This window comes from Formica exsecta, unplaced genomic scaffold, assembly GCF_003651465.1.
Source record: "Formica exsecta isolate Colony F162 unplaced genomic scaffold, ASM365146v1 scaffold247, whole genome shotgun sequence".
NCBI classification, from domain to species: Eukaryota; Metazoa; Arthropoda; class Insecta; order Hymenoptera; family Formicidae; genus Formica; species Formica exsecta.
Window position 1 is genome coordinate 482538 of NW_021849743.1, and position 11258 is coordinate 493795.

General features: G+C 37.4%; 3 protein-coding genes across 5 annotated transcripts in view; 1 reads left to right on the top strand and 2 right to left on the bottom strand.

The window, feature by feature from the left end:
- LOC115236423 (ubiquitin-like protein 3) overlaps positions 1–3392 on the bottom strand; it is a 52543-nt gene extending 49151 nt beyond the window's left edge. Inside the window, exon 1 of the mRNA XM_029808863.1 lies at positions 2678–3392. Coding sequence (XP_029664723.1) covers positions 2678–2710 — 33 coding nt within the window. The 5' untranslated portion in view covers positions 2711–3392. The remainder of the gene's footprint in view (positions 1–2677) is intronic.
- Positions 3393–3712: 320 nt separating this feature from the next.
- The window catches only part of LOC115236450 (putative protein FAM10A4), a 19394-nt gene continuing 11848 nt past the window's right edge, over positions 3713–11258 (top strand). The window contains exons 1-3 of one of the 3 annotated variants that reach the window (XM_029808919.1): positions 3713–3899; positions 4519–4782; positions 4870–5282. In XM_029808919.1, the coding sequence (XP_029664779.1) occupies positions 4524–4782; positions 4870–5282 (672 nt within the window). In that variant the 5' untranslated portion in view covers positions 3713–3899; positions 4519–4523. Of the gene's footprint in view, positions 3900–4113; positions 4275–4330; positions 4350–4518; positions 4783–4869; positions 5283–11258 lie in introns of those variants that run through there. The other 2 variants (XM_029808920.1, XM_029808921.1) reach the window with 2 other exon arrangements.
- The window catches only part of LOC115236454 (sarcalumenin), an 11889-nt gene continuing 6434 nt past the window's right edge, over positions 5804–11258 (bottom strand). Inside the window, exons 6-12 of the mRNA XM_029808925.1 lie at positions 11159–11258; positions 10743–10997; positions 10325–10441; positions 9966–10138; positions 9219–9410; positions 8491–8754; positions 5804–8300 (exon numbers count right to left, since the gene is read on the bottom strand). The exon at positions 11159–11258 is cut by the window's right edge and continues 9 nt beyond it. Coding sequence (XP_029664785.1) covers positions 7917–8300; positions 8491–8754; positions 9219–9410; positions 9966–10138; positions 10325–10441; positions 10743–10997; positions 11159–11258 — 1485 coding nt within the window. The 3' untranslated portion in view covers positions 5804–7916. The remainder of the gene's footprint in view (positions 8301–8490; positions 8755–9218; positions 9411–9965; positions 10139–10324; positions 10442–10742; positions 10998–11158) is intronic.

Consider the following 11258-nt stretch of genomic DNA (forward strand, 5'->3'; position numbering starts at 1 on the left):
AAAAAAAAGTTGTTAACTTGACTAAATGCGTTCAACTAATTATTATTTCTTTAATTGAAATATTTAAATATTTAAATTAAATACGACATATTAAATCTAACATGACGTATATTTGACTTAAATACATAAATATTTCAATTAAAGAAATACAAAGAAATAGTAATTAGTTGGACGAATTTAGTCAAGTTAACAACTTTTTTTTCTCAGTACTAAATTGCGTAAATTCGTAGAATCTATTCAATTGCGTTATTAATTTTATCATTTGAGTAATAACATTTCCGTTTCCCTCAAATTTCGATTCATCGTCGAGGAAAAACATGATTCTCGATTAAGAATAACGATGAACGTTCTACAATCGAGATTAAAATTCAAAATCGCATTCATATCCGTACGTTTTTATAACTGAATGCGAATATCGGCGTGTTTTCGTACCTCACGTCGAGCGCTAAATACGACCGTATAATCTCTCATTATACGCGATAATAGCAAATGCGAGTTGCATGATGAAGTAAAAAAAAAAAAAAAAAAAAAAAAAAAAAAAAAAAAAAAAAAAAAAAAAAAAAAAAAAAAAAAAAAAAAAAAAAAAAAAAAAAAAAAAAAAAAAAAAAAAAAAAAAAAAAAAAAAAAAAAAAAAAAAAAAAAAAAAAAAAAAAAAAAAAAAAAAAAAAAAAAAAAAAAAAAAAAAAAAAAAAAAAAAAAAAAAAAAAAAAAAAAAAAAAAAAAAAAAAAAAAATTGAAATATGTAAATATTTAAATCAAATACGACATATTAAATCTAACATGACGTATATTTGACTTAAATACATAAATATTTCAATTAAAGAAATACAAAGAAATAGTAATTAGTTGGACGAATTTAGTCAAGTTAACAACTTTTTTTTCTCTGTGTATGTGTACTAAATTGCGTAAATTCGTGGAATCTATTCAATTGCGTTATTAATTTTATCATTTGAGCAATAACATTTCCGTTTCCCTCAAATTTCGATTCATCGTCGAGGAAAAACATGATTCTCGATTAAGAATAACGATGAACGTTCTACAATCGAGATTAAAATTCAAAATCGCATTCATATCCGTACGTTTTTATAACTGAATGCGAATATCGGCGTGTTTTCGTACCTCACGTCGAGCGCTAAATACGACCGTATAATCTCTCATTATACGCGATAATAGCAAATGCGAGTTGCATGATGAAGTAAAAAAAAAAAAAAAAAAAAAAAAAAAAAAAAAAAAAAAAAAAAATTTTTTTGGAAACATAATTAATCTCGTACTTAATCATCCGCGTTAAGTGTACGATGATACGCGAGTGCACGTAACAAAGTCGCGGAGAGGGTGGGTGAGGAGGGAGGGGAGATGTAATGACAGCTGAGGCATAAAACGTGGGCCGCTTTCGTTATTACGAAACGGAACGTATCGCTAAAGACACCAAGGTCCACGGTACTCCGCATTTAATGTCGCGTTTAACGCGTTAAAACTATGCCGCCCGATTCAGAGTTTTATCCTTTTAATGGATATCAATGTCAAACGGCGAATTGGAGAACGGAGAATCTCCCTCTCCCTCCTCCTATGCGCGTTAAACGGCAAATTAAAAAAAAAAAAAAAAGACGAAAATTCAGCATCGATGGGAAAAATATATTCCTGTATTGTTGCGATAACATACCGACAGCTTGTCAAAATAGTCTGTAGGACAATAATGATAAACAAACACGAGAGTGTTCATTCAATATACCTCCAAGTTGACGTAAACAGTGTCTTGTAACTTGGAAATAAATCGAGCGTAACATTCCGTATTTTCATATTTTATCTCATTTCCTTTCTCAGTCTTTTTCTTATCTTTCATCCGCGCGTAGCGACATTGGTCATTCAAGTGTCAAGGCAACGAGCCGCATTAATATACAAAAATACGAGAAAAGTATTTAAATTGGAAATGTTTATTGAAATTTTTTTGAACCACTATCTTGTTAGTCGGAGAAAAAAAAATATAAACAAAAGATTAATAACTTTTAACAAACAAGTTTCAATTATAAAAATGTAACAAACGCCAATGTTTCGATAAAACTTTAAAATTGTCTTAATTTTTTCTAAGTAGAAAAATATAATGATTTTCATGATAAATAAAGCATAATATAAAATGCTATTTTGTTTGTTCCACTCTCTCGAGTCGCAAAGCGACACTAGTTGTTTTATCGAGCACGTAAACATGACGAGGAAATTGTACTGTTTACTACAAAAAGCGGCGCTATATTACTCGGAAACGTTCCACGCATAATTTTCGCGAAATGTCAGATACGCGAGAGATGTCACGTTCGATGTATCTCGCAGTTTCTCGACGACGTCACGGCGCAAAAGGTCTCGCTCGAGGGGGACGCGAAGAGGAGGAAGGAAGCAGGAGAAAATGCAGAAGTAGGAAGAAGAAGAAGAGGAGATTGCGGGAGAGGCGTAAGAGAAGTAGAAGGAGGCAAAGAAGGAGGATTCGCGCGAAGGACGACGCAGGACGACGCGGGAGGGAAGAAGGGAGAGAGCGCCGAGAGGGTGCGGTAGATACGAGACGAACCGATGACAGGAGACACGTAATGACAGAGGGAGAGAAAAAGAGACGAATAGACAAACCGATTTCACAGACGGATAAATGTGATGAAAAAAGAAAGGATTAAAAAAACGGAGAGAAAGCACTGACCTTGTCCGAGGGTATGGTGCGCACCGTAGTCATCGTAACTGAGGGCCAGGAGGCGTCGTGTCGCGAGTAATCCAGGGTAATCGACGGAGTTCGTGATCCCGACAACGATGTCGAGCGTCTCGCGACGTCCGCCGCCGACGACGACGACGATGACGACGACGACGACGACGACGCCGACGACGACGACGACGACGACGACGACGACGACGACGATGGCACAGTGATCGTTGAAACGATTCTTGACGACAGATTGTTGAACGATAACGAGAGAGAGATAGAGAAAGAGAGAGAGAGAGAAAGGAAAGGCGGGAGATGAATGGCGTATTCGCGGATGCACTTTACTATACTGCCAACTAGAAGGACGACGACAAATGACGACAAAAACACTGTTTCTCGCAGGGGCCCGCCTCGCGCGCGCGCCACACTACACCATCTCGATGGGCCGCGTCGTGTCGTGCGTGCCTCCTGGCCTCGCACCGCGACCGACACCCCGCTCGAATGGAGCGCTTCGCCGATGGCCGATGGCCGCCGTCGCCGTTACTTGTACGCGTCCGGGCCGGGCCGTTGTTCGGCCAACATGTTGAGACGCTCAATCGCACACAACTGTCAAACGCCGAACCAGACGTACGCGGGGACTACTTAGTCCTGGTGTGCCTAGACGCCACCCGCACCTCACCGCACCGCACCGCACCGCACCGCACCGCACCGCACCGCACCGCACCGCACCGCACCGCACCGCACCGCACCGCACCGCACCGCACCGCACCGCACCGCACCGCACGCACGCACGCACGCACCCGTGTCACCCGTCCCGTGACAGCGCCAAACACATAAAATGGCGATCTCGCGGATGTAAGATCCGCGAAGCGAACCTGCGTCGCGGAGAGTGCGCGATCGACTAGACGGGTGGACTCGATAATGGCGCAGCGCGCAGCTGGGCGCAGCGATAGCGCCGGTAGTCGGCAGCACTGTTGCGCGGTTCTACTGCGCAGGTCTACGCGCTGGTCTACGCGCAGCCGCGCGCGACTTCACGACGCACGGCCATGTCGTCGAGTTCACTCGTCTAGTGTCTAGTCTCCGGTGCAAGTTCGCTCTGCGGTTCCTGCTTCCAGCGCGCTCGTTCTGTAACGAATTTTTTCGTCCGGATGTATTATAGCGAGTGTCGATACAGATTTTAAAAGCTGCGATAAGGTGGCCGATCAAATTAACGAAGCTTTTAGCAGTAAGTAATTATTATTATTTGGTTATTTGGCAACAAGTTTTTTTACAAATGATATGGCGGAATATGAGTATCGAATTTTGAGTTCACACTCCGAGTCTTCGCGTCTGAAGTTGTTGGCCAATCGAAACCTTATTTCACGGATAATCCATTTCTAAGCCAATCAGTGAGTTCGATTGCGGCGAATCTAAAAGTCGTTAATGTCTTCCATTTCCGGCGTCGAATGAGATCGTGAAATTGTAATTGTTGCGCAATTTGTTGTGCGTCTCGACAAAGTGATCCGGCGGCGAAACGTAAATAATAATATAACAGATTATACACGATAGTCTTCAGATAAAACTGCTTCGATTGCTCCAAAAAACTTGTTTATAAACATCGGTGAGTTTGTCTGTGATTTACGCCAGAATTCATAATTTCTGAAGAAGCAAGCCGTTTAGATTGCGTGTCCTTCAAGTTAGTAGAATACGGTCGATATGCGAAAATAAAATAAGTGAAAATATATGTATTTTATTTTTTTGTATCACGACGTATAGATTTTATTACGCGAAATCTACAGTTGACCGGTTATTTCAATTAAATCTATATTTAAAATTATATTCGACACATCAAAATTTGTTTACAGACAACATGGAGTTCACTAAACAAGTCGAGCAGCTAAAGGAGTTAGCTCAACATTGCATCAAAGATCCATCTCTTTTACATGATCCGAAATTATCCTCTATCAAAAACCTGATAGAACATTACGGTGGCAAGATACCAGAAGCTAAAGCCAATGATTCGGCAGATGCCAAAAGTGAATTTAAAAGCGACCCTGCAGAATCGCAGCCTGAATCTCAACCTGAGAGCGAGGAGAGTGATTTGGAGCTGGATATGACTGGTGTAATTGGTTTGTACATTTATCTATTTTGACTGTGTGCATATTTCTTACATTACTCTGATAAATATATAACGATACAATGTATTTTTACCTTAGAGCCAGATAATGATCCTCCTCAAAAAATGGGAAATCTAACTTTAAAACCCACAGAGGAGGAAATTGCAGAGTCACAGGCAAAGAGATCCGAAGCAGTCTCTGCATTTATGGAAAAAGATTATGAAAAAGCTGTACAACTTTACACAGAAGCTATTGTATTGAATCCTCACGCGGCTGTGCTATATGCTAAACGAGGTCAGGTCTTTCTGCTATTGAACAAGCCAAATGCCTGTATTCGTGACTGCGATCATGCTATAGAATTAAACCCGGACAGCGCAGTCGCGTACAAATTCAGAGGAAGAGCTTATCGTTTGCTTGGACAGTTCGAGAAAGCGGTGGTAGATTTGAGACTAGCTTCCAAGCTTGATTTCGATGAGCAATTGGACGAATGGCTGCGCGAGATTACGCCGAATGTAAGTACTGTTTTCTGTCTTGCATGAAAGATCGCATATGATGTTTTGCATGGGAAATGCATTCTGCTTTGCATGTGTATAATGCAACATTCATATTCTATGACATATGCTGTCTTAGAATATAAAACATTCATTAAGAGTAATGGATATTTCGACTCTTAAACATTATTATCGAATTATAAATTCTTTTTAAATATGTCTATGAATTTTAAAGAACATTGATAAGAGCAACAATATTTTTGCATAATTGTTGCATAGAAAAGAATATGTTTTAATGCTCATAAGCAAAAACGGGCATCCAAGTTTAAATTTTAATACCAAATTTCATTTATAATTGTTACTTTGCACGTTGAAAAAGAATTATCCTTTGACGAGATATTTATGCAAAAGTTTTCATACAAATCTCGTTGTTTCTATTAAACGTGAGTCGATATATGTATTCATTCAACAACTTATATGAATAAATGAGTGATCGATTGTGTATTTAGGTGTGAAATGACGTCATATATGTACACAATCAGTAACTGTAACACACATTCTTATTTATAACGTACACATTTGCCTAAAGATATATAATAATTATAATAAATTTCGTATAATTATATCTACTTAGCTTAGGTACATTGTACGTGTCGATATATTAAACCTTACTCTAACTAAAGAAATAGATGCCTTGATATAACATATATCTTTGTAACAATATTAAATTTACTCGACATAATTTTCTCGTATAATGTAGGATAACAATGATGACAGCAACAACAATGGTATTAACAACGATGTCAACAGTATACATATTTAGATGCATGAATTACGCATTTATATGATTATTTTAAATGATGTGAATGATAAAGCTTGCTCTGTTATTCGCGATTAGGATTCACTTGCACCTTGCATCTCTAACGCGTTTGTGCTTCCGCTGAAAAATGTAATGTGCATATAACAGACTGAAAACGCATTACATTATATTTGTCTTCGTTTAGGGTTTTTAATATCGTGAATATTAACGTGACCAATTATATCCATTGAACAGTTTGTCTAAAATTAATGAAATACAATTGAAATAGATAGGATGCACACAAAAACATTCTAAAGACGGAATAAAAGGATTTGTGTCTGACGATATGAAAATCCAAAAATAGAATTAGCGATTTAAACAAAAGAATTTGAGGAAATTTATAGGAATTAAGAAATTTAAATATTTATAAGATTTGACAGTCTAAAATTAAATAAATAAGGATAAAAGAATTTGGAAAGAAAGGCTATTTTAAATATCTACAATATGATTATTTAAAAGGACACAGCGTGTATGTCTAAAGTATAGGAAACATAATTTTTAACGCGAATTCGAGAAGAAAGTTGAAGTTTTTAATCAGGAAAGCACTTTCTCTCTCTCTCACAAACGATTCGTCTCACACGTTAACTGAGCAACGCGTGAGAGATCAGTATATCTTAAATTATTTAATTACACATTTTTTTTAATAAGAACACAAATCAGCTCATATAAGGTATTCCACAAAAGCCTCAAGAAGAGATCACTTTATCTCTTTCGCAATGGAAATATTTCGATACGATTAGTTTAATATATCCTTGATGGCTTTTGGACGAAACCGTTGCAGTTATTCAACATTATGTCCATTTTGGAGAGTCTATCTTCTTTCGAGATAAAAGTTATCAGCAGGCACCGATTCGTCGCGAGACAAGCGAATTTAAAGACTAGGTGCAATAGTGATTGAATCTTTTTTCACAGCTCGAGAAAATCAAATTTAAAATGAAATTTTAAACTTTAATTTTTTTTCTACGTAAAGTTAATTTTAGGTATGCCAATCTTGTAAAATAAAACTTTTTGAAATTAAAATTAGGTGGATAAATATTAAATTCTAAAGTTTCTTAAAGAAGAAAAGAAAATTAAACGAGGATTATTATCTCCTAAATTCAAAAATTAGAGAAATTAAAATTGGATATCAAAAATACTGAAATTAGAATTTTTTAAATTAAATTTGGACGAATCTTATCGAATACTTAAAAAAGCGACACAGATCACTGTTGTATCGAAGCCTAGAATTTTCGCCGAGAGGAACCGATATCTGAACACATATGTATATTCGTAGGGAACTCTCACTTTTGTTCGCTTTTGGATCGGAATGGTAACACTCGCATTGTTTTACCAGACACAAACAACCACACACTTGCTCTTTTTCTGCAAACGAGGTGGTGTACCGATCATTGAATCCGTGATATCACACTTCATATTTTGCATTTTGCCTTGTCGAGAGGGACGAGGCTAAATTATTTGGATCTAGAGATACGCGATGTTGCTCTTTCACGCATTTCTTGTCCTTCCGCTCCTGTTCTCTCTTTTTCTCGTGACCGTCGGCTTTTCTCGCGAACCGACCTCTTGTCATCGGAGCACCTCGAATACGACACGCGAGGATAGTGCGATCCAGCTGCTTGAATTTCAGGAAGAGAGTCCTCGAAACCATTTCAAATATCGGACTGCCTCATCAAGCGTCCTTGATTTTCGCGTCACCGAGGTTGTTAATCATTTCTCCTCGGTGTAGCGAAGGTCGCTGTGTCGCTGGGTCCATACTTCACATGATATCAAGAACTCTTTTCCAGAACGCGGACTTGCACTCAACTCGGCGGGCTGTTACCCTCGCTCCCGTGCAGCACTGTTTCTACCGACTTCTTGTACTTGCCCACCAGCTCGGGTAGATCGTAGGCGATTGCCACGTCGAGCCTATTGATCGGGCAGCCGCGGAAGTACGTGCAGGTAGAGCTGAGCAGCGGAAAGTCGTAGAGCGCATTCAGCCGGAAAAAGTCGCGATAGACATCCGGATCGGGCAGGTCATAGCGCGATATGTTGGTCAGGGTGCTGAGACCCTCGTAGATATGATAATCTTGTGGATTCTCGATGATCTTGTCGCTGATCTCCCGCTTGTTGCCAAAAAACGTCTTGTGGTTGTAGTAAGTCGTCAGGTAGCAATCTACCATCTTCGCGTGGTTGCGCACTCGTACCTAAAATAGACGATGAATCGAACGAATCAAGCCAATTTTTACTCTAGTGCAGTTTTTTTCTTTGTATAAAATCCAAGTGAATAATTTATGATAGATTGTATTATCTTCTCGCGATAATTATTTGCTCGAAATTCGTAAGGAAAGCTCGATTAAAAAGCTCGTTACTTTGAAAAAATTGGATTAAACTTACGGCGAATCTTCTGGCGCTCGCTATTTTGTGCTCGACTCTCTTGTTTATCGCGGAACGTAGATCGCGAAGGAATGCGCGTTCTTGAGCGTACAACAATCTGATGGGCGCACCAGCTTCGTAAGGTATGGACCATAACGACGTGGAGTACATTATCGGCGGCTCGGCACTCGACATTAGCGGCGATATATTCCAGATTAGGGCGCCTTGCACCCTCATGAGCTCCTCGGGTTTCACTTGATCGGCTTTATTCAGAATAATGCGGGTCTGTGTTTGAAAAAGTTATATATTTATTTATTATATATTAGATGAATATTTGAGACACTTTTTCTTTTCTTTTCTTTTTTTTTTTCAGATAAAGATGCTGGAGAATATTAACGATTTTATTTATAATACTCTCATAATTTCTTACCTGATATTCTCTTCCCTTTAACTGATCAAGGATTGCCTCGGTTTCGGGTCCGACGTCCAATTTTGCGGGATCGTAAACCAAAAATATTATGTCCGCTCGATCGATGAACCACTGGCACGCGTCGTTGAAAGGGAATAAACGTTGAACTTGTTTGCGAATTTCCAAGATACCCGGTATCTCGACGATAAAGTTATATATTTATTTATTATATATTAGATGAATATTTGAGACACTTTTTCTTTTCTTTTCTTTTTTTTTTCAGATAAAGATGCTGGAGAATATTAACGATTTTATTTATAATACTCTCATAATTTCTTACCTGATATTCTCTTCCCTTTAACTGATCAAGGATTGCCTCGGTTTCGGGTCCGACGTCCAATTTTGCGGGATCGTAAACCAAAAATATTATGTCCGCTCGATCGATGAACCACTGGCACGCGTCGTTGAAAGGGAATAAACGTTGAACTTGTTTGCGAATTTCCAAGATACCCGGTATCTCGACGATATTTACCTGACATAGTTATAGCAGATAATTAAAGTCCACTTTAAGCGATATATAATTCGTGATAAAATTCGAGATAGAATTCCACTTATAATTTTATGTCGTACAATACAAAAGATTTGAAAAATTAAAATATGCATATAAAATTATAATTAAATTTTTGACTTGATTTTTATCACGAATTATTAGCTATCTGTTTATATATGAGACTTTAGGTGATAATATATAATTACGTCGCATAGGTTGATTTAATTATGCTATGTGATTATAATTTTTCTCTTTTTATATTTTACATCTAAAACACGATAGAATTTTAAAACATTAATAAAACGAAAAGTGAGATTTTCTTTTTTCTTAAATTTTATTTTGCAATTATAATTAAAGTTTAATTTAATGAAGAAAATAAAAAAATAAAAAATTTGAAACAATTGTTTTAAATCGAAACTCCAAATATTCAATTTGCATTAAAAAAAATTAATTCCGGATTGTCTATCGTAATGTGTATGTCTGCGGTGCGCAATATATATATCTGTAGATAGATAATTGTTCGTCACGGTTGCTTACTCTTTCTAGCAACTTGTTGTTAAGTCGCAATCCCCTGAGACGATCCAACAGACCCTGGCCGAATTTCTGCAATCCCGAGAAAGTCCAATCGGCGGCCAGTTGAGTGCCGTCGAGGACCTCTTCCTCCTCACCGTGCATTATTATGTTGAAGTACGCCGGTGATGGCTCGGCTCCTGTGTCATTTTTTCCATTTGGCGATTTGCAATGCTCTTCTAAGCACTCTCTCAAACCACCTAAACACTATCTATATATTCATGCTCCTAGCACGCTTCCTACTGTTATGTCCTGACTACTTTGCAAGCATAAAGCCAAAGAAGAGATACAAAAAGAAAATGTATTTCTTTTCGTTAATTACATACCTGTCCTTAGGGACATCGGTGTGTACTCAATGTCGAGCAAATAATTGATGATGGACGATTTTCCGCCGCTCCACGGACCCATAAAGAGCACTAGTGGCTTGGAAAATATTTCGGGATCTGACGAAATGTAGTAATATAATCAGTAATAATTATATGGGATAAGCACATTAATTAAAAAGATCATTGCTTTGGATGGGGAAAATTATACACTATTCTATTGTGATTCTATTTTTGTTAATTATATCCTGACATGTCACGATGTAATTGGTAGTATTAATTATATCTTGAATTTAATTTTTTATATTATTTGTGATACTATTATTTTTATTTTATTAATTTTTTTTTATACTATTGAAAGTAGTCAGTTAAAATATTACTAAATTTAATATCGCGCATGTAACATTTAGAGATTGCTCACCTCCGAAATGCCTATTACTCAAATCTCTGTATTTGTACATGGTTTCTAACGGCTTTATAGCGTTATCATAGAGTCTCTTCAGATCCCTGAGGATGATATCAGCTTCTCTTTGTATACCTCGCTCTCTCTCCGCATTCTCCTCGTCCAGTTTTAGCAATTGATTGATGTGATCTCTCGGTCGAAGATTCTCCGGGATTTCGATTTCTTGAATTAAATCTTCTTCTGGAGTGGGTTCTTGCTCCTCCTCGCTAGCAGCTGAAATAATGTAAAGTTTATCATATAAATAATTATATTAATTGTTCTGTGTCACACACAATAATATAAAATAGTATATAATTAATATAATTATAAATATGAGATAAAAAAAAGGAAGGAAAATTTCTAAGTTTTGAAAATTATCGTAGGATTTCTTTTACCTTCTTCCGTAGATTCGTCTGCTCCTTCCTCGCCGACTTCTCGCCTGCCACGCAATTTCACATCTTCATCCCCTTCTCCCTCGGATTTTGTATCCTCCTC